The 24,969-nt window shown below is 34.7% G+C and overlaps 1 protein-coding gene across 3 annotated transcripts in view; it reads right to left on the bottom strand.

Moving 5' to 3' along the window:
- The window catches only part of LOC125682211 (DNA (cytosine-5)-methyltransferase 1-like), a 59,985-nt gene that overhangs the window by 4,834 nt on the left and 30,182 nt on the right, over positions 1-24,969 (bottom strand). For 2 of the 3 annotated variants that reach the window (XM_056155059.1, XM_056155060.1), the window contains exons 27-36: positions 24,095-24,210; positions 23,237-23,302; positions 22,773-22,893; positions 21,696-21,847; positions 19,865-19,996; positions 18,409-18,611; positions 16,248-16,359; positions 15,665-15,814; positions 11,301-11,467; positions 5,559-5,799 (exon numbers count right to left, since the gene is read on the bottom strand). In XM_056155059.1, the coding sequence (XP_056011034.1) occupies positions 5,559-5,799; positions 11,301-11,467; positions 15,665-15,814; positions 16,248-16,359; positions 18,409-18,611; positions 19,865-19,996; positions 21,696-21,847; positions 22,773-22,893; positions 23,237-23,302; positions 24,095-24,210 (1,460 nt within the window). Of the gene's footprint in view, positions 1-5,558; positions 5,800-11,300; positions 11,468-15,664; positions 15,815-16,247; positions 16,360-18,408; positions 18,612-19,823; positions 19,997-21,695; positions 21,848-22,772; positions 22,894-23,236; positions 23,303-24,094; positions 24,211-24,969 lie in introns of those variants that run through there. The other variant, XM_056155061.1, reaches the window with a different exon arrangement.

The raw sequence follows: 24,969 nt of genomic DNA, 5'->3' as shown, positions 1-24,969 counted from the left end.
GAGAGCGCTACCTCTGTGTTACTCGGACAACCGTAAACAACGTTTCCAACCTTACAATGCAGAACTACCCGACAAAGTTCCATTCCTTATAATAAACAGTTTAATTCTTTATGGAAAGACAATAACATCTCATTGTTGATTAATTTGTCTTTGCTCAATGATTTACCTTTCTATTTTGATATGTAAATGAGAAAGGCACATAAAAAATTAATCCTCTTTAATGGTGGGCCGATCATGAAGTATAATTCCTAAATCTTGCTGGGTTAGCAAAACAGTATTTATCTACACCAGGTATATCAGTGCCATTCAAAAGAATATTTTCAAAAATAAAGTGCACCGCCACGGCACATGATACGCCCGTCACATATTGTTAACATGAACATATCACCATGAAGAGATAGGTATGCATGGAACCAAATGTCAACCTTCCTTTAAGAATCTTACCCACTTTATGGCCTCATGTGACATTGCTTCAAATATTGATAATGTAAGTTTAATGATTTTTAAAAGGATATAAAAACATTTTCCCAAATGTTTTCAATGAAATGATTAAAGTGCAAGATAGCCCTTTATCCAAGCAAACAACTTACAATAAATGGGAGTACTCAAAAAGGTTGATTTATTCAACATATCAAAAAATACATATATCAGTATCTGCCTTTGTCAGATCTTCAAGTATAAAAGTAAAATATGCATGGTGATGTCAATATAAATAAATATAGATTAAAAACGGTTATTTCAAACACTGGTGCATCTCCTATGTTGTAGTTATTAATTAGAAAAAAATAATACATCATATATTTCTCAACTGGTTGTGTTAGACTTGAGAAATGCACATCTGCAGCTTTGCTCATTGTATTTTAAGGAATGAAGAACAATGCACAGCATAATAAAACATCAAACATTAGTCATTATGTTTATTCTTAGACTGTAAAACTGTCATCTTAGTGAGACATGACAATCTGCACCTTGTTGTTGAGATATAAAATAAAAATATATTTTACAATATCATATTAATTAATAAACTTTATACCAAATTAACTTTCAAAGTAATGGCTACCACTTAGAACTGTTCTAAAATTTGACAGATCAATTAGAAGTCCATATTCCTCTGCCCAATTCCCGATTGCAAGAGATATAGATAGCACCTCCTTGATCAGATTGCTGTAACAGAAATCTTCTAAACTCATTAATTAATCTGTAATTTGACAGAATGCAATTTTTCTGTTAGCAAAATGCCTCCTGAATTGCTTGATAATTACACCCATGGGACAAGGGAAATTTCTCTTGTTACTGACACAAAAGAAATAATTTGTTTGTTATATACTGCTGTATAGTCAGATAGTACAGTGTATATAATGAAGAATGTGTAGTTTCTTGAATTAACATTTTTTAATATGGTTATTGCAATACTATTTCATCTGTTCAGATTTACACAAATGCCCAATCTGCAGCTTTGTTCATTGTATATCTTTTTTCTGAACAATGCCACAGCCATAACAAAACATCAAAATACTAATCATTAAAGTAGGGGTCTAGTAGCGTGACGTCATGTCCGGATTGAACTCTGGTATTGGTTCACGTACTATTATTATCAAACATATTTTTACATTTACCTGTATGTTTTTTAATTTAGTAAAATGAATACAATAACACTCAATCACTTATATTTGAGTAGACTATGGCTCCAATCTTCTTTCCATTTTTTGTCATCTAATTCACACATAAAACCAGAGGTACATATTTGTTTAATTGATATACAGGGGTATTACATGTTAAAATTATCTGTAAATTAAAAAAAATTCATGATATGCGATAATGCACTTGTGGAATTAAATAAAACAACTCTGCACTTGTTATATATTTGTTATCTTGTTGTATATTTGTTATCTTCTATTATGTGAAAATCATCTTCAAAATGACTATTTTGGCCAAAAAATGTAAATATAAATTGAGATGCTGTGAAAATATTATGCTGAGAAAGGGCAGATTTTTAAAATGTATTTTAACAAGCATTCATATATGAACATAATATGTGAGTTTGAATGAAAAATCACAAGTCAAATTTTTTAAATATTCACATTAGTGGTGTTGCAGTGCCGTATTTTTGACTGCCGAGGGCCTGTATTGAGTTCAATTTTGTACCACCATTATTAAAAAACATGAAATTGTGTTAAAATTTCACTTTTAATTATTTAGTTAAACATATTTATTTCATATTTGAGGAAAAAAATTGCAGCATCATACCTCCAACAAAATTTTATGGACATATTCTAGGACTTCTTCAATGAATTTTGATATTGCCGTTTGACAAATGGGGGTGCACGTAATAAAAATACCATAATTTACTCATTATACTGACAACCCCCCATTTTTTTGTTTTTATCATACCCTCAAATGAACAATCTAAGTATTTAAACTCAAATTTTTGAGAAATCACAAGTAGGTCCAGGACTAGGGACCTACCTTAAAATAGGCCTTTATACATATTGGAACCATTTGTTGTCTTAGTGAGAAATGATACTCTGCATATAGGTTGCTGAGAAAAAAATTTAAAAATTATATAGTACAATGTCAAATTAATTTTGAAAATAAAGACTAACCACAACAAACAAATTCACTTTCACAAATAATTTCTGGTATATCTGCAATTAAGAGGCTAAGATCTCTCTGCCCAATTCCCTAGAGATAAAGATAACACCTGCTTGATCATGTTGATCAGAGATGCTCTACACAAAACTCATTAATTAGTCTTGTCAAAATGCCCTTTGCATGCTACTCCCATGGAACAAGTGGAATTTCTCATGTTATTGTTAGAAACAAAGGAAACATTACATAGGCTACAAAAAAGCTGTACAGTATATCATAAAAAAAATATGTTTTCTTGATGTAACATTTTTGAATGAGGTTTTCTACAAAACTCTTATATGAGTAGGGATTGTACCAATTATAACATACTTTTTTCAAAAAATCACTTCAACTAAATGTCACAGTGACCTTAAAGTACAGTGCGACACACCTTCTACCTAAGATGCATAAGATGACCAAGTTTCATGATTCTAGATCACATAGTTTTCAAGTTATGAGCCGGACAGGGTTTTACCATATTTGGCCATATCTTCTTAATTAAAAGTCACAACGACCTGGTTTTAATGTGCGACACACCTTCTACCCAAGATGTATCAACTGACAAAGTTTGATTATTCTAGGCCTTATAGTATTTAAGTTATGAGCCGGACACGAAAAAGCTAACAGACGGACGGACATGAAGGCCATAACATAATACGGCCCGTCTTAAGACGGGCGTATAAAAATATCATTATAAACAAACCTAGAAACTAACTCTCCTTGCTTACTGTCAATCAGATGATATCTATTTGAACAAACTTTGTAAATTAAGTGCTAGTTTTGGTAATGATGACAGTTTTCACAAACAGAATAGTACTTTTTTTTTATGAATAAGCTTACTTGAGAATTAAAACCAGCCTATGTAACAAAAATGTGTATTTTGATACGTCATTGACCACTTAATTGGTCAGAATGAGTTGCACATGACCAAATATTTGATTGCCATCCCCAGTAAATTTAAATGCTATTCTCTTAAAATTTCTTCTAAAAATGGAATAAATGTTTTCAGACAATAGTGATTTTTATACTTTAATGGCAGTAAATATCAAGCATACATAATGCAAAAACACATCAATTATTAATTCATAGGTTGTAGTAAACAAAACACACCGAGTCATCGGTGCTAATTAATCACTTGATACTGGTATAGCAAACATTTCTTAAATCTGAATTACATTTCAAAGACTAGCAAATGTTTACTTCATTTAAATATAGTTTTCATTAATCTTAATCTACATTATATCTCAACAATTCCCAGTAGCATATGGGAAACTGAATGTGTAATTAGTCATTAAATAAAGTATCAAATTTAATTAAATCCGCGAGAAATTGTGCAAGATGATGGTATTTAAATATTTTTATACCGATTTGAGTCGTTTGTGAGATAAAGGCGATTTTTCTATTGATAATTACAGATTTCGACTGATCCCCCAATTGAAATGGGACAAAAACAATCAAGATAGTGAATTATTTAATTCAAACAATATTTTATTCACTAATAAGTGAATGGGATTGGGCAACAGGCATAGCCTATTTCAGCCCTCCCCAATGGTGGAACATGTGCTATGCTCCTTTGGCAGTTATTTATCATACATATAAAACCTGATTGTGAAAGGGAAATCACTTATACACTCTGGTACTATTTTCCTTCATTAGAATCCAGTTTATTTGACCTTTGAACTAGGTCAATACTCAATAAGATGTTTCCCCATCTCATGGTTAGCCTGTGTTTGGTGATTTAAGGTGGAAAGGGAAATAACTTACAACCTAGACGTAAAAACCTTTAACAATATCAGTCTACTACGCTTCACCTTTTGTACTAAAAAATTTATAGGGATCATCCTCATCCATGATTTTATATGCCTAGAAACAATCTCTATAAATCAGAATCCAGTTTGACCTTAAAATAGATAGAGATCATCCTCAGTCCACAAGTCTGTGTTAAAAGTTCAGTGAAACCATGTGTAAAGGGAAAACACTTCAGACCCGGAAATCATTTCTAATTTGCTTAACCTTTGACCTTTTGATCCCTAAATCGACAAGGGTCATTCTCATCCCCTGGTGAGTCTGTGTGTGAAGTATAGTGATCATAGATGAAAAAGGAAATAACTTAAGGCCCTGACACCAGTGTTTACAGACAAATGGACCACTTGAAACCAGTGTTTACAGATGAATGGACAACCTGAAACCAGTACAGACGAATGGACAACCTGAAACCTGTGTTTACAAACGAATGGACAACCTGAAACCAACGTTCACAGATAAATGAAGAACCTGAAACCTGTGTTAATAGATGAATGGACAACCTGAAACCAGTGTTTACAGACGAATTGGACAACCTGAAACCTGTGTTAACAGATGAATGGACAACCTGAAACCTGTGTTTACAAACGAATGGACAACCTGAAACCAACGTTTACAGATGAATGAAGAGTCTGAAACCAGTGTTTACAGACGAATGGACAACCTGAAACCTGTGTTAACAGATGAATGGACAACCTGAAACCAGTACAGACGAATGGACAACCTGAAACCTGTGTTTACAAACGAATGGACAACCTGAAACCAGGGTTTACAGATAAATGAAGAACCTGAAACCTGTGTTAACAGATGAATGGACAACCTGAAACCAGTGTTTACAGACGAATGGACAACCTGGTTCTAGTATACTTCTGCTACAAAGCTGAGATAATTTCTAATGGTTTCCTTGTTGGCTGAAAGTATTTTCTACATTATTTTACCATAGGTTGATTCTTGGTGAAATTTATAACATTTTCCTATTGACTGATGATCTTCAGTAACACCCATTTATTGCATTGTAAGAAAATCTGAATTTTTCTGTTGGTTTCTTGTTCCAATCTTCATTCCCAATTACATGCTAGTAATGTCTATCCGGTTTTCCTATTGGTTCGTAGTAAGTAATATTTTACCTGTTTTCCCATTGGTTCTGGGTTAGTAACAGTGGTGCTGAAGAACCCATCATACTGCAATCGTCCATATAGCCCCGCCCAGTTGTTGTGGCGGTTGCCTGTGTGGGGTAGGCACCAGGGAACCAGGGTATTGAATTGTCTGTCCATTGTCTCACATTGTTTACCCTCTACACATGAACACACGCCTCGAAGTGACCCATCAGAATTTTTGCCATTCTTCTTGTCATGGTGAGTGTACTGCCTTGTATAAACCAAAAAAAAATTATATTAAAATGAAGATGTCAAGTTGGGATAAAGTGCACAGCAACAGCACATGATACGCCCACCAGATGCTTATTTACCATAAACAGATGAGTGTCCATGAGACAAACTCGTGCCAACCTAGGTACAAGGATTTCAACTATTTGTTTTACGCTGATTTAATAGTGAAAAATCCCGTGTGGATCCGGGTTAGAATAGGTCCTCAGTACTCCCTTGCTTGTCGTAAGAGGCGACTAAATGGGGCGGTCCTTCGGATGAGACTGCAAAAACCGATGTCCCGTGTCACAGCAGGTGTAGCACGATAAAGATCCCTCCCTGCTCAGAGGCCGTAAGTGCCGAGTATAGGCCTTAATTTTGCAGCCTTTCACCGGCAATGGTGATGTCTCCATATGATGAAATATTCTCAAGAGGGACGTTAAACAATATTCAATCAATCAATAATAGTGAAAAATATACTATCTCCTTACAGAGAAAATTTAAGCTACTAATCAATAACAATTATTACCAAAGGAAAGGGATCTCTGAAACAATTCAATATTATTCCCTGTAATGACCACTGTTCTTCAATAAAGAAGAAAAGCTACACACATAAGATTTGAGAAGTGTCGAAAAAATTGACATTCTTCAAGACTACAACATGTACATTGTAATTCAATGTTTATAAACAACTACAGCATAAAAAGCACGGTCTGACATCCAAGAATTACTCAACCCCCTCCCCCTTCCGCAAATATCTGAAATTTATTTAATAAGAATATTCAGAAAATATGGACTTCATATCTCTCTCTCTATATATATTGATAATGTATTTTTTCTTAAATATTATTATCAAGTACATTTGTTTTAATCAATTGAAATATTTGCTCAAGAAGTTTATGTTTCAGAATTCACACTACAGTACAACGGATATGATAATACGCGTCAACTTATCCAAGATGTTTCATGCTAATATCTATCTGCATTAAATACATAAATCAACTTTGACTAGTCACTACATAGGCAATTTCGCAATATCAGAGTTCATTTATGTCATACACACTACACAGCCTAAAATGATAAGTGTGTCCTTGGCATGTCAATGCAATACCAACAAATAAGCAACATCTATCTAATTGTCTTCAGTGGTCAGTCAAGAATTCATCCAGATCATATTTTCACATTGCAATATGCTTTAGTGCGAATAAAATGATAACAAGGTACAACCCAGTATAATACACACATCTGGTTCTGTAGGTTGTTTTATGATCAGCAACAAATATTGAAATAGTCCCATCCAGCTTTACCAGCACTGTAAAGACAGTCTTGTACAACTGAACCCAGTTCTTTTTCTTTCTCTCTTTTTTTTTATATCATAGTTTTATATGGCACAGATTAGATGCCACCATTTCCACAAAATTCACAGCTAAAATTTTGAAAAGTTTATATTTTAAATAGAACATTTGGAGAAAATATCACATACAATTTCACATTTATGCAGCATGTACTTTTTGATGCAATATCCTGGATGTTTTTGAATTAGCATACTTCATATTCTATATTATCTATATACTATTGAGATCACACACAAAGAAATTAGGAACGAAAAATTGCAATAATTCACCCGAGTAGACAAAGGTAAATGATTTGAGGATTACACGACATGCTTACTACCTGTACTTGTTTGTCGAAATTATAATGCGATGCTTATAATCTACCAGAAGTAAAAAAATCCATATCATTGTCAATAAAATAAACCTCATAGCACCCCCCCCCCCCCATCTAAAATGGAAGACAGTACTTAATTTTTGTGAAGTTTTTTCTTTGCTTAAAACATCTCAATTAATCTTTTCTTTCAATATATATATATTTACTATTCCAGTACAATACCGGTATTTTGTTTTGATCAATTAAAATATTTGCACAAGAAGTTTCAGTTTCATTTTTAATGCACAGTACAATTGGATAAGATAAAATGTGTCAACATATCCAAGAGGTTTTATGCCAATACTTATTTGCATTAAATATCTAAAAAAAAATTGCTCAGGCTAAATATACAATTTAACAATATCATTGATCATTTGGGCCATACACACACCACAAAATCAACTAGAGACCCATAGCTAGGTCTTGTTGGTCATCCAAGTATCACACTACAAAGAGCTTGAATTAGAAGTGCTGAATGTTGAGTGTCAAAGAGTGCATCATCTAAGCTATAAGAATTTGAATTCCTAACTTTATTGTGGTTAAGAATGACCTTCAGGGCTGTGACTGAGTTCTTCAGAAATCAGAGGAAAACACTTCACCCTACCTGGAAAAATATCATTTACTATCACTTTCGATCAATCCCAGAGTGTTTCATTTTTTCAAAAATTGAGCCAATCAGAGGAGGATTTCCCCTGAAAAGAGGAAAAATCATTCCTGGACTTTACATTCTTCTGAATGTTTCTGCAATGCAAACTTATTATTTCGATGAATATTTGAAACTTTTCGGTGGGTTGCAGTAATTGTCATTAATACTACAGGGAATGAATATCACTGTAAATATGAATTCATGATAAGCTCGTTCGCTGTAACCATGTTTTACTGTACATAGTTCTGAGCCAATGACAACTTTGGTTCAGGGTGAATTCATTATAAACTTGTTTGCTGTAACCGTGTTTTACAGTAAGGGTGAATTTATTATAAGCATATTTGCTGTAACTGTGTTTGACTGTACATAGTTCTGACCCATAGACCACTTGGTTCAGGGTTATGATACACTAGTCATACACAACTTTTGTGCCAATGTAAGCTTCTAACATCTCTTCATTACAAAGCTGGACAACTATTTCTAACTTTTCGTTCTACTTGTGACCTTTCTTTTGGTCACATGATCTTCATTCAGCGTCCCAACAGATTGTCTGGTCTTAAGAAACTTGTTTGGCTTGTACGAGTTAAATATTCAGGAGTAAAGAGTACTTACTAAGAACTACATTTGGTTCCTAAATATTCAGAAGTAGAGAAGATTTTAAAATATCTAATGCATTTCAATTAAATGTATACGATCCATAAATACTCATCCAAAATCTGGAATAATTTTTATAAAGGCATCAAGCCTATTTTCTTCATATTCAGATGTAGTATACATCTTTAAACATTTATTGCATTTTCCTTATATTATTCATATAGCCATATTATTCATGAAGCCCTGCCTCCACCTCTAACCCTGGGGGCCATGAATTTCACAATTTTAGAAGCTTCCAGGCTCATTATCACTACGCATTGGAATTGGTTTATTAATGTCAACATGTCAAGTTCTTAATCTTGCATTTTTACCATTAACCTCAATATTAGCACACAGACCCTTGACCCTGGAGCCATGAATTTCATAATTTTGATGCAGGCTTCTAAACTCATAATTACAATGCACTTAGTGCGGTTGTTTGATGTACAAGAGTCAATAAGATTTTGAAAGCAATAAAATCAATATATGCACACTGGGGTGCATGAGCCGAGTTGCATGGGATACATTGTAAAGTCAGGAATTATGTGGCATATTTATAATTGTGAAGAACTAATTTCAGTTTTAAACTTTTCGAGTTACTGTCCAGAAACCATATTTGTCTGAAGTTTTCAATTTATTTTCGGTCACTGTGACCTTGACCTTTGTTCTCCAAATTCAATAGGGGCCTTGCTTTGCTGTTATCCAACAATATATCCAGGTTTCATTTTATTCAAATTCAAATTTTTTTGACTTATCCTCCAGAAACCAATTTTTTTTTGGGAATTTTAAATCTATTTTCGGTCACTGTGACCTTGACCTTTGACCTACTTTCTCCAAAATCAATAGGGGTCTTCCTTACCTGGTACATAACAATATCTTTAAGTATCATTTGATTCGGATTTAAACTTTCTGAGATTTCATTCGGAAACCAAATTTTTCTGAAATTTTCATTGTATTTTCGGTCACTGTGACCTTGACCTTTGTTCTTCAAAATCAATAGGGGTCTTTCTTACCTGGTACCCAACAATATATCAAAGTTTCATTTGATTTGGATTTAAACTTTCTGAGTTATCACCCGGAAACCAAATTTTTCTGAAATTTTCATTGTATTTTCGGTCACTGTGACCTTGATCTTTGCTCTCCAAAATCAATAGGGGTATTCCTTACCTGGTACCCAACAATATATCAAAGTTTCATTTGATTTGGATTTAAACTTTCTGAGTTATCATCCGGAAACCAAATTTTTTTGAAATTCATTGTATTTTCTGTCACTGTGACCTTGACCGTTGACCATTTTTCTCAAAAATCAATAGGGGTCTTCCTTACCTGGTACCCAACAATATATCAAAGTTTCATTTGATTAGATTGTAAACTTTTCGAGTTATCATCCGGAAACTAATTGTTGACGCCCAACCGCCCGCATCACCAAACCACAAGCCGAGTTCAACTTCGTTGCAACTCAGCTAAAAATAGCACCAATTCCCTGACCAGAAGGTTGTGGAGTTCACAATTTTGGTAGAGGTCTCCTTCCTTATTATGATAATGCACATACATGTAGCTTATCTGCAACAAATCTAGCAATAAAGAAGAGCTGCATTAATTCTTGAAAGTTTTTGGCCCCATTTCTAAGCCCTCTGGGAATCAGGGGCCACAAACTTTCCAATCATTGTTGCTCTTACCCTTGATACACCATATTTGGTAACATCTGAGAGAAAGTTGAAGATATTCAAATGTTAAGGAGTATACTACTTTGCCATAATGGCTGATTACTTTTTAAAACATGAATGAAATTATAAATATCAGCAATATTTGATATTTCTTTTAAATCTGATTACCTAGCCGGGTAGCTCGGTCAGGCAACGTATAGACTGTTGATCTGCAGATTGCAGGTTTGAGACCATCAGGGTTTTAAAAAAAAATTTCCCCCTATATCACTTTCTATTAAAACTGCATTTTTTAATCAATAAGTTTTGAGTTTTCTATTTCAAAATATTGTACAAATCCTTCACTTTTCATCAATACCAAATATCTCCGGTGTAGCGTACCTCCTTAATAAGTTAATTTAAAAGTTTTCTATTTCAAAATATTACTGTACATATCCTCCACTTTTCATCCAAATCAAATTCCTCTGGTGTGTCATTTCTCCTTAATGCGTGACATCCGGAAACTTGTGTTTCACTTTCTGGATCTCCTAATGTTATGAGTTAATTACTTTCATTATTTAATCTAAACATTTCTACCTAGCAGTTTTCAGTGACCAGTCTCTCAACAACAACTTAATCAGGAGTAATTAGCAGCAGTAATTAAAAGGTATTAAGCCATTCAGAACATGAAATATGTTGTTGGTAAGTGGGGGTGGCATCATAATGGGTTTTCAATTATAGCAGGAAGACAAACTGGATGGTGTTTTAAAAGAGAGAGGGAGGGAGCACCATACAACTACAATTTCCATGACCCGCTTTTTAACATTTTAAATTTTGTGCATATTCTATATTAAACTACATGTACTGGTCTCTTACAATTTCTTTGATTTTGTCCCGTCCGAGAGCCGGACCTCAATGTTGGGAAGATCTCTCCAGTCTGACCCTGGGGCGAGGGGAATGTGCTGCATTCTGGCTGCCACTAAAGGACTCATCTCTTTACAAATGTGATCTCTCAATATTGGCTGGTGCTGTTTTCCTCTTATCTACAAGCAGAAAAAATGGAAACACTCTGTAAAGTCACTTGTTTTTAACGTACCCACAAATTCAAATCGTTTAAGAAAAGGGAGTGTTGAACTCCCGACAAACAGGACTGAGCACAAGTTCTTCAAACGTAGAATGCCCTCTCCTATATCACAATTGATTACATAAGATAATGTTCAAGAAATGAAACACATATAGGTATCAAAGGTCAAAAGATAACTTGCTTTCATAAAGCAATTATATAATAATATGTATGTACAATTGATTAACATATACATGTATTTACAATTGATTAATATATGCATGTAGTATGTACAAAGTAATCGCTATGAAAATTCCATCAACTCAAAAATGACCAGATCTCCTTATAACTGAACATAGGAAAATAATTTTTTCATCACTACTTCCAAAGAAATAAGAGGCCCATAGGCCTTATCAGTCACCTGAGTACTAGTGAAAAAGTATCGCTACTTCCATGGGCTATGAAATCTAGAAAAAAAATTCCTGTTCTGAATATCTATTAAGCTAAATTCTAATGTTCACCAACAGTATAAAACAAAATGTGTTCTTAAAATTTCACTGCCCTCAAAAGTGCATACACTAATGAAAGGCTTTAAATAATAGGTGTATTAACATTAAAACATCAAAAATATGACTAATTTGGACTCATCCTAAGTCATAACCCTGGGTTATGAAATTCATCATTTTTTGTACATCCTTTTCTGCTTTTCCTAAGTATGCATTTAGATTTTATACAGTATCAACAAACTTACACATAAATACTATATACTAATTTTGGCCCTACCCTGGGGTCAGAACCCTTACTCTGGGGATCATGAAATTTACAATTTTGGTAAAAGACTACCTGCTCTATCTTTAGTATAAATAGCACTAAAGAAGATGTTATTCAAGTGTTTTACACATTAACACTATATAACAAGCTTGGTCCCGCCCTGGGGGGGGGGAAAGAAATCATGAAAATTACAATTTTGGTAGAGACTTTCCTGCTCTACATCACTATGCATTTAGTTTTTCTTACATGTGTGCGGTTCTTGAGAAGAAGTTTTTTTTTTTAAAATTGGCCAATTTTGGGCAGTTTTTGCCCCGCCTTTATGACCCCAAGGGTGCAGGAGTCCTGAAATTTACAATTTATGTTCCCCTTGTTCCAAATATGTTTCATACCAAATTTGAAAAGAATTGGAATAATAGTTATCAAGAAGAAGTTAAAAATGTCTATTGTTCACACATACAATAACTGACCATTTTGGCCCCACCCTGATACCAAAACCCCTACGATCATCAAATCTGCAATTTTCGTAAAGGACTACCTGTTCTTTCTAAATATCTATTTAGTATCAATAGCACTAAAGATGTTATTTAAGTGTTTTACACATAAACACTATATACAAAGTTTGGCCCCGCCCTGGGGTCAGAACCCATACCCCGGGGATCATGAAATTTACAATTTTGGTAGAGCCCTTCCTGCTCTACATCACTATGCATTTAGTTTTTCTTTCACAGGTGTGGTTCTTGAGAAGAAGAGTTTTGAAAATTGGTCAATTTTGGGCAGATTTTGCCCAGCACCCTAGGTGCTGGAGTCCTGAAATTTACAATTTATGTCCCCCTTGTCCCAATGATGCTTCATACCAAATTTGAAAAGAATTGGACTGGTAGTTATCAAGAAGAAGTTAAAAATGTTCAATTGTTAACGCACGACGACAACCAATTGCAATAGGTCACCTGAGTTTACTCAGCTGACCTAAAAAATTTCCTGTTCTGAATATCTAAGCTAAATTCTAACAAGAGGTACTGTGAGCAATGCTCACTAAGAATACCCCCCGCTTACCCCAATCTCCCAAAGGGTGTTGTTAATAGGCATAAATTACCTCTTTCCTGAGTGTAAAAATATAGTATGCCTTTGTAGAAGAAAATGGAAGATATAGTCCTAACACAAATCCATGGTATAAACTTATAATTTTGACCTCGAGATCAAAGGTCAAAGTCATAAAGAGTCATGAATGTACATGACACATAGTCTCATGGTGATACACTCATGTGTCAAATATGGTATGCCTATGTCAAAGAACAAAGAAGTTATGGCCCGGACACGAATCCATTGTAAAAACACCTTTAATTTTTACCTTGAGGTCAAGGTCATATGGAGGTCATGAAGGTACATGACACATCATCTCATGGTGATACACTCATGTGTCAAATATGGTATGCCTATGTCAAAGAACAAAGAAGTTATGGCCCGGACGCGAATCCATTGTAAAAACACCTTTAATTTTGACCTTGAGGTCAAGGTCATATGGAGGTCATGAAGGTACATGACATATCGTCTCATGGTGATACACTCATGTGTCAAATATGGTATGCCTATGTCAAAGAACAAAGAAGTTATGGCCCGGACACGAATCCATTGTAAAAAAAAACCTTTTTGACCTTGAGGTCAAGGTCATATGGAGGTCATGAAGGAACATGACACATTGTCTCATGGTGATACACTCATGTGTCAAATATGGTATGCCTATGTCAAACAACAAAGAAGTTATGGCCCGGACACGAATCCATTGTAAAAAAACCTTTAATTTTGACCTTAAGGTCAAGGTCATATAGAGGTCATGAAGGTACTCAACACATCATCTCATGGTGATCCACCTGTGTGCCAAATATGGTATGCCTATGTCAAACAACAAAGAAGTTATGGCCCCGACACGAATCTGGAGACGGACGGACGGACAGACAGTGATTCCTATATACCCCCCAGAACTTCGTTCGAGGGGTATAATGATCAGCAACAGTATAAAACAAAATGTTCTTAAAATTTCAAAGCTATCAAAAGTGCCTACACTGCTGAAAGATATTACATAATATAATATGTGCATTAACATTAAATGATACAATTTATGTCCCCCTTGTCCCAAAGATACTTCATACCAACTTTGGAAAGAATTGGACTGGTAATTATCAAGAAGAAGTTAAAAATGTTCAATTGCTTACGCACGATGACAGACTAGAACTAATATTGCAATTGGTCACTTGAGTTTAAAAATTTTGACAGTAAAGGCAGTGTCATATTTTTTTTCTTTCAAATTAATCTGTACATTGCCAAACTTAAGATCAAAAGAAATCAAAATTTTCTGAGGAGGTATGTAGCCTTTGAAAACAATATTCAGCATTAGAAATTCTTTGTACATGGTCTTAGTAAGGTTCACGCAACAAAACACATGTCAGGATGTTTTCTATTAACTTAATGAACACAACTGTGAATGACATTTGATTTCCCCCAGTTGTTAATTTATATCTCAGGTATGCCCTGTGTCTCAGAGGAAAAACCCATTAGGACTTTGTGTGTGGATGCATGTGGTGTATGTGTTGACTGCAAATAACTGGCCCCATGGGTCTGAATGTTCATCTGCCTATTAGAGTATTTAGATGATGTCTGTTTTTTAAACTCTGAGAACTGGATGTCCCTATGGTAAAAAAGGCAGCCAAGTTTTCTTCTTCTTTCGAATCACAAGTAACGTTTGTGCCTAGTATAAGCAGCTAATACTGCTCATTTACATCAGTAGACAATATACCATCAAATACTAGAAAGTGATTTGAACCACCACCACCCTCCCCACCTTATGAGAAATTTTATGAAAATTGGTGCAGTTTCTGACAAAAAGGTTAAGAAATGAACGACAGTGAGTAACTTACTGGAGGGATTCAAGTTACCCAAAAATGTCCAGAACACAGAAATTACTTTACATCAAATCATTAAGACAATCAATAGAGTAAGGAGGTAACCATAATGTGTCTTAATAATATGATCAACTTTGTGTATAGTTGAACACCCTATATGTAGAGTAAGGGATGGGGGATTATAATATGATTTAACTTTGTGTATAGCTGTACTCCCTATATGTAGAGTAAGGATGGGGGATTATAATATGATTTAACTTTGTGTATAGCTGTACTCCCTATATGTAGAGTAAGGGATGGGGGATTATAATATGATTAACTTTGTGTATAGCTGTACTCCCTATATGTAGAGTAAGGGATGGGGGATTATAATATGATTTAACTTTGTGTATAGCTGTACTCCCTATATGTAGAGTAAGGGATGGGGGATTATAATATGATTAACTTTGTGTATAGCTGTACTCCCTATATGTAGAGTAAGGGATGGGGGTTGGACGGTCAGTACTTACAATCCTCTGGAAATGAGACTGGGGATCCCCCTGATAAGAAATCTCCTCAGCTTTGGCTCCGTTCCTGATTTCTGGAAGATCAGACATAGTGTCCCGGACTGTGATCGTCCTAAACGGGGCTGACTCCACTCTGGTGATGTTTGACATGAACTAGAGAATAACACGGAGATTGATTCACTATTGAGATCTAATACACAGACAAAACGTTTTAATAGTGGTACTGTAGAATCATTATATGTAGAGAGGGCTCAATTTTCATCAGTTGGTGGGTATTCATATCCCCAAATATAATCTGTAACAAAATCACATCCCTCTCAAACTGTGAATCTTAACATTCCATGAAAATTCTAAGTCAATTATTATACACAGGTTCCAGTCATATTCTGAATTAAATCCCATTTTTACTCCATTCAAAATTCACGGATTTCATTTCCTTATGCAAAGGTCAGGGTTATGCTATTTTCACAGCAGTTCATGAATTCATCCCTAGACAGAACTTGCTAAGAACAAAATCTCACAGAAAGTATTCTGTAACCATTGTCTCAAGGTGTGCACCTATCTACATGTATGTATATCTACTGACCTTCTTGTCATCCACTTGGACTGACAGCTGCATGGCTCGGGGAGCAAAGACATGCTGAGGCTCTGGGAAAAATGGCAGCTTTTCTCCAGGAGCAGCAGCCAGTATAATCGCCCTGTAAGACAAAGTTTACAGTCATTTCTAGGTTAGTATTCAGAAATAGACAGGGGTTGGAGTAGCCACTGATTTCAAACAACGGAATGTAGTGTAGGAATTTTGGGTATGCATGTTCACTTTGGTTTGTGTGGAAGCAAATTTTAGCATGCATCCTAATTTTCATAAGGTTTATCATACGCACTAAAATGTGAAAGGTCTAAATACTAGCCCCCTAAAAATCAGCTCCTTGAAAATGAACATATCAGAAAGTAGTTGTACATGAATTCTCAAAATACCATCCACCCATGAAAACCGGTTAAATTGCAACAATCTTTTTATCCTTCTTAAAGGGAAAGGCAACCCAAAAGATTTTTGCATGATAAATGATAGGATTAATCATATGATAAAGATTTGTCATACAATTCTGTTGATATATGCCCTAGATAAGCTTCAGTACCAATTTGAAAATGATGTGTAACTCTTTTGTATTCAAGACCACAAAAATCAATAATTTTGACGTCTGTTCTGGTTTTGATGAGATTCTAAGATCATCCACAGGTGCTTGGGTTCAGCCAAACGTCTTCTTTTCTCAATTTCTGCTTGCGAAAGAACGGGCTCAAATCTATACGGCTCCATACTTAACTGTTTGTGACTTGTCATGTTTACAGTGTTGCTGATGAAATAATTAAAGACTGTCAATTACGATATCAGTAAGTAATACTTTATTCATAAAAGCAAATGTGTGGTTAGGGTTGCCTTTCCCTTTAACAAAGAAAATGCCTTACAAAACCTGTCTTAGTTAGTTCTGCAACAAACCACGCAATTCTTGGTCAGAGGTGTGTTAATCACGAACATGTGGTTCACAAACACCTTGTTATTGTTTGATAACTTATTTCTTGGATGAAATAATCAACAAGATTAAATATCAAGGATGAATAACATATTGTCAAAAGGGCCTACTTCCTTTCGAACCATATATGGTAAAATAAATATTAGCAACATGTTTTTGGTCCTTACAATTCCACTGTGTAGTTTTAGCTCGGTGGGGTTTTGTGTGACTGCTGATCTCTAGATCAAAGTTTGAATCTCGCAGATGTTTTAATTTTCCCTCCTGATTATTTATACTAAAACTGTAATTTTCCCCCAAAATAAAATTAAAAATTCAAAGTTTTTTTTATTTCACTGGGTACATATCCTCATTTTCCATTCACAAGTATTCTCTGGTGTGGTATCATTCTTAGTATGAATTAAAAACATTTTGATACAGATGTTTCATGAAAACTTCATAGTTTATAAATCCATGTCAAGTTTTAAAAAGACATGATGCAATACCCTGTGAAACTGGACATATCTAGGGCAAACATCATTAAACAGTAAACTGTTGGCTTGTATGTTTTTGCAAGCAAAAGAAATTCATGAAGTTAAATCATTCAGGTAAATGTACAGTGCTGAATAAATTGTAAGCTTAGTAAAATCTTTAGAAAAGGGACATAACTCCTTGTCAGATCTCAATTTTCAGTAGACCAGCCACTCCTCTAAACCAGCTTTTCCTCTAGTCCAACACCAGGTCAGAAGAGGAATTTCACTGCTTCAGTGAGACAGCATGAAAACTTCAGCTTGACACTGCTCAACTCTTACATTCATAAAATTGGGATCTCCCTTGTCCTAGCAAATATATTCTAAATATTTAATATTTCACTTCTATTGAGATAACGAGGTCTCAATATGAGTGGAAAATTCTCGACGGGACGTGAAACAAACATACAATCAATCATAACAGATTTTTTTTATAATCAACAGAATCATTAGGAAAAAGCAAGAACATTTTCTGAGTTAGTGTTGATGGACAGTGAATTTGATTTAACAGAATGTATCCAAGTGATTTTAAATGGACATTTAATATTTTGTTATAAAAATCTTCTCCCAAGTCCTATGGAAAACTTTTTACATGATTCTGCATATAGTGAACATGGGCTGATGTAGGATGCGGTATGTAAAATGCATAACATGTTATTCAAATCAACAAAGAAATGAATTTAATTTGATGTTAATAAGCATAAAATATAACCTTCTACGAGTTTGTGGGACTCCGTAAGTACCAGCCTGTAGGACACCAAACGTGCACTGGTACCCCATCCTAGTCAGACAACGCAGCGCCAATTTCAGTACCATGCTGCGCTTAAAGGAGACAAAATTCCGCACATTCTCCAACAGAAAGAATCGTGGTCGGTAGTAGTCACAGTAACTCAGGTAGGAGGCAATAAGCGAGTTCTACAACGCGAGAATAAATCAAATGTCAAAATTATAGTACTAAAGATGACAGATTGTGTCACCACACAATTAAAGAAAAATGTGTGACAGGTCAATACACAATTATAGAACTAGAGATTGTTTTTAATGGAAAACAAATGTCTTCCCAGCTCCCCACATTGGAAGTGCACCAAATGCAACCTCCTCCCCTTAATGTACTGCATGGTATGGAGAAGAAAGCATGGGCAGGAACATAGATATTATGAACTCCGATAAGCCATATAGGAGAAGTGTTCACAAACTACTTTACACCCATCACCCCTCAGGTCCACTATCACTTTAAGGAGGTACTCTACATCCTCATAATGGCTGACTTCCTTTTAAAACATGGATGAAAATATAAATATCAGCCATATTTGTCTATTCATTTCAAAAGTCATTGCCTAGCTGAGTAGCTCAGTAGGTTAGCACGTCGACTGCTGGACTGCAAATCGCAGGTTTGAATTAAGCAGGAGTTTTAAATTTCTTTCATATTACTTTCTATTAAACAGCATTTTTTTTTTTTTAATAAATAAAGTAAATTTGAAAGTGTTCAATTTAAAAAGTGTTGTACATATCCTCCACTTTTCATCCATATCAAATTTCTCTGGTGTAGCATACCTCCTTAAGGATAACAATTGGATCCTTCCTGTCCCTACAATATGCACATCTACAAATGGCATTGAAGCATTGTACAAAGTTTCAAATTTATCAGATAAGCCATATAGGAGAAGTGTTCACAAGCTATTTTACATCCTCCACCCCTTTTAGATCCACTATAACTATTAAGAAAATAATTAGATCCTCCCATCCCAGCAATATGCACATCTACAAATGGCAATGAAGCATTGTACAAAGTTTCAAGTCTATCCAATAAGCCATATAGAAGCGTTCACAGGATTTTGTGACAGACAGAAAGTACAAAAACAATGTCTCCCCCTGGAAGAGGGGAGACATAAATATGAATGACAGGTCAATACACAATTATGGAAGTTACATGTAAAATGTTAATGTCAATACACAATTAAAGGATAAAAAACAAAGATAAAATGTTTTACACTATGCAATTTCCCCATACCAAATATTGAGTAATGATATCATGGATAGTTAAAATGTTTAATATGCACATAAAAGTATCCTTAAAGACTGACCATAAAGTTGGATTAGAGTGACTGGTCTGTTTAGATTACTGACCTTAAATCTGGAATATTCCCTGGTCTGCCTGGATTACTGACCTTAAATCTGGAATATTCCCTGGAGTTGAATCTGTTCATTCCACTGAATCCCTGACAGGGTGGACCCCCACAAAGGAGTTCTACATCCCCTTTCTGAGGCAACTTCTGACCCATATCATTCTTCTTCTCTCCCTGATAATAAATATCAACATGTAATGCACATCATATATACATGTAAGCCTTCCAAACAGCCAACATCATTCTATTGTTTAGCAGATGTGGCAACAAATTCAGCTTAGAGATCATCATTATCCAAGGAGTAAAAAAAACACCTAAGAATTCAGATTTGAAATTTTGGACATTTGTTGAGGAGAGCTGTAATTTGTAAACAGTCACTGCAATAGCAAAAGACAAGCAACCACTAATTAATTATTTACACAGGCTGTTCAGCACTCTGGCAAAAGACAAACAACCACTAATTAATTATTTACACAGGCTGTTCAGCACTCTCTGACAAAAGACAAGCAACCACTAATTCATCATTTACACAGGCTGTTCAGTAAGCAACCACTAATTAATTATTTACACAGGCTGTTCAGTAAGCAACCACTAATTAATCATTTACACAGGCCGTTCAGCACTCTCTCACAAAAGACAAGCAACCACTAATTAATCCTTTACACAGGCTGTTCAGTAAGCAACCACTAATTAATCCTTTACACAGGCTGTTCAGTAAGCAACCACTAATTAATCATTTACACAGGCTGTTCAGCACTCTCTGACTAAAGACAAGCAACCACTAATTCATCATTTACAAAGGCTGTTCAGTAAGCAACCACTAATTAATTATTTACACAGGCTGTTCAGTAAGCAACCTCTAATTAATTATTTACACAGGCTGTTCAGTAAGCAACCACTAATTAATCATTTACACAGGCTGTTCAGTAAGCAACCACTAATTAATCATTTACACAGGCTGTTCCGCACTCTCTGACTAAAGACAAGCAACCACTAATTCATCCTTTACACAGGCTGTTCAGTAAGCAACCACTAATTAATTATTTACACAGGCTGTTCAGTGAGCAACCACTAATTCATCATTTACACAGGCTGTTCAGCACTCTCTAACAAAAGACAAGCAACCACTAATTTTAAAATTATTTACACAGGCTGTTCAGCACTCTCTGACAAAAAATAAGGGCTAATCTTAGGGCTAAAATTACGAAAATTTAGGGCTAAAATTAGAAATTTCATAACTAAATAATTAAATGATCTTACTTTCGCAATTTTGACAATAAAGAAACTCAAAAAATTACTGTTCATGCAGGAAGGGCGTCCTCCAGCTAGCATTGGCTATAACCTTAATAGTCGCATCTTTGTCACAAAGTCACAAGCAATAAACAGCTTGACACATGGATTCACTGGTCAAATTTAGTTTGAATGCATTTTCAAAATTGCTAGAATAGAAATATATTTTTTTAAAAATAGGAACTGACAGGGAAAATTAGGGCTTTTTTAAGGATTTCCCCTTGATTTTAACATTTTAATGAAATTTTAGCAAAGCTAAAAATAAATTAGGATTTTTAAAGGAATTTTAGGGCTGCTGGACAGCCTGTTTATAGCATCAAGAACTGGTCAAGTGTGTTTCTGATTGTATGTTACGTAGGAAATCTGTGCTGGCCAAAACTTTCAGAGCAGAATTATTGAAATCAAAATATCTACATGTGTAATTCAAATTAAAAGGTGTTTATGTTGCAGATATTTTCTAAGTGTCCTTGAGGAAACAGTTTTATTTCAAGCACAGCAAATTTCCTCTTTAGTAAAATTTTACTGCAATTAAAGGGAAATAACCTGTACAACTTTTCATGACCTGTATGCAGTCTTTGATTACCTCCATGACAAGCTTTAGAAGGACATTGCAATCGTCTGTGAACACAGTACACCCCGGATTATTGAGACGGAATGCTTGTGCTGCCGGCTCCTCCTTCTCGATCGCCCAGCACGACTCGGCTACACCAGCCTGGTGGAATCCTTCAGATATTCCTACAAACAGATCCATTCACGATATTGTTTTGTCTTCCAATATCTTTATTGTTCTGGACTCACTGTAACATTGGGACAGAACTATACCACACTTGACATACTTGACTGTCATGCTCGACTGGAGATGAATAAATCAGGACTTGATGTTGTGCATTGATGAACAAATTTTCTATCCAATTATTTGATAAAAATCCCCATTATCCGGAAATAAATTACAGTGAATTCTGAGCTAGGGGTGCAACGATACCCTTGCCTCATGATAAGATACTTTTACGATGCTATGAATAATAACAGATGAACTACACTGCTTTTGGTATCATTTAATTGCACCTTACTGTTACAACTACATGTTCTTCTTTAAAAAGATCAAAACATCAACATCATCTACCATTTCTTGCGTTGCACAAAATCCAAAATGCTCCCATAGTTATAGAGATTAAAGGGTTGCAGGGGGAGAAATAATTCAGTGGTACGGTTTGCACCATGTTTTCCATTACCGGATGCCACTTTTACAATTATAAAGCCAAATCGGACTGTTCAAATTAATCCGGACCGAAAATACTGAACCGCAATATAGTATGAAGTATCATGAATCGGATCGTAACATATATTACTGTGATATACCGTTTCACCCTCAACATTCTCATCCATCAATTTCCTTAAGTGAGTTTTAAAACCATAAATAATACTTTAAGATGAAAATGTTACAAATTATATTCTGTGGCGAGACAGAAACAATGATATGAACAAGAGTGACATCTTAGTTCACATATTTTAAAATGCATCATTGTCAATGCAACAAAAATTTAACTTTAAACATCATTTGCAAAAGATCCTTGCATGTACAATTGCAAGTTTACACCATAATGCTTAAATCAATGAACAATTGTACACTGTACAATGTGACATATCTAAAGCCACGAACCTCCACACCCTGCAAACACATCCAACGTCCTCAGGCGTTTGAAGCTGGCTCTCCTTGGTTCTACAGTCTCCTCCACTGATGGACCAGAACTCTTTCCCTTACCCTTTCCTTTGCCCTTACCCTTAAGTTAAACAGCGATAACTTGGAAATCAAAACTATACAAACTGTCATTACTGATGTTTTTTTTTCAATGAACATTATTCTTCGTGTTTTCTTGATTTGAGCAAGACTGCCGAAATGCAAGGATGAATGGTGCATATTACTTGTTTACAAGAAAGAATAAAGAGCTGTTTATGAATTTACAAATTTGTTAAAAAAGAATCTTTGGCAAAATGTATGAACTTTTATACCCAGTATTTTAAAACAAGAAATTACATTCATTTCTATAAATTACATGTACTCCTATATTAACATTTTACAGTATTCCACACATACTAATTTAGTGTTTACTTAAAGCCCTTTACCTTTCCTCCAGAAATTCTGGCCTGGCGAGGGGGTTCCTCAAATGTTTTTGTCTCAGAATCATAGGCCTAAAATTAAAAGAATATCAGATATTTCTTGGATGCATAGATTCATCTTTAATGTAACTACAATGTAGAAACCTGACTCGTCAGAAATGACCCCAAGATAAATCTGAAAATCTAAAGGGATCTTCCTCTGTCGAATCCACGCGTTATGTATAAAACTTATGAAAATGTTCCCTAGGAAATTTATAGTGTGCCATCGAAAATGCTTACATACGAACAGAAAAATTGTTCAACTATAATTAAAATAGTGGAGCTGTAAATGGTCTGATTTTCTACTGTTATCAAATATGTGTGTGTGATTGTGTTTGCAACCTTACTTCATGAAACCAATACCAAGTTAGTATATTCATTCGAATACTAAATATTGACCAAGTGCACATTTATAAATAATTGAGAAGGGAAGATTTACTCCGACATATTCTCAGAGTGTAAATTATGTAACTTTCAACATTAGGAAGTTGATGACGAGTACCACTTTATTTTGAAATATTCACTTTATGATGTGTAAAGGAAATGGTAATTAAGAAGCACTATTGGTATAGGCAAGTACATGCATGTATAAGGTTCCACAACTATTTCTAACAGAAAATAGCTATGGATTAATAAAGAGAAATTCATATAAAAGCAAACACACTTGGACCCATTAACTAAAAACAATTTTTTTGTAGAAAATGTTGTATATTAACACAATTATGATAAACCAAGTATATTTAAAATCATAACTTCACTTTGTACTTCAAAGGTTAGTTTTACATACAAAAACAACCCTCAAAACCATCTGATTACAATTTTTACCTCTGTAAAGTAGAATCTGTCCATGCCACCTTCAAAGTACTCCTCCAAACTCTTCAGATTTTCGCTGTACATCACCTGGCATTTTCCCTTTACTAACTTAAAGTCCACTGTAGCCTCTGGATTAGCAACATAGAAAATTTACAAGATACAAAACACTCACATAGAAGTGTATAAAGTCTCCTACACTTATATTGAAGTTGCTTATCATGAAGTCACAATAAATCCCAAGTAACATGCAGAAAGTTCAACATTGATTATGTTGAATTTTGGAGACTATGAACAATTCAGGTCAGTCCCCTGATTTTCAATATACATGTATCCCCAGTAGATTGTAGTAAAGCTTCCACCAAAATAATGCCCCCCCCCCTTCCCCCCAAATATATATTGATAAACATTTTCATCACATTTTAAAGAACAAGGGATGTTATTGGCCAAAATTGGCCGAGCTTCAAAAATGCCATGTACACCAAGGACTATATAACAGGTCTGCTTACATGTGTATGCACTATACATGTTACAGTACATACGAATGAAATGTGTCTTTTATTTACAAAATATATTGAATAAAGTGTGGTAAATGTACATGTACTAAACGATACAGATTTATGTTGCATGAATGGGATATCATTTTTTTGGGTACAGCAAAACACGTCAAGTAATATGCATGTACATGTAACTTCAGATGGTATATTTCATATAGCAAATGTATTTAAAAACCTCACAAAAATGCGTCTGTGTTTATATCTTTACATTCCCCTAAATGGTCAACAAAGAGTAGTTCCAACTCTCTCTCTCTCCATATAGTGTTCATCTTTGATAAATGAAAATTACATCAGTCAGTGGGCATGTCATTGTATGCACCGACATTCAGTCTA

The sequence above is a fragment of the Ostrea edulis genome, chromosome 2 (assembly GCF_947568905.1).
Source record: "Ostrea edulis chromosome 2, xbOstEdul1.1, whole genome shotgun sequence".
Taxonomy (NCBI): Eukaryota; Metazoa; Mollusca; class Bivalvia; order Ostreida; family Ostreidae; genus Ostrea; species Ostrea edulis.
This window is presented reverse-complemented; position numbering and strand designations above follow the sequence as displayed.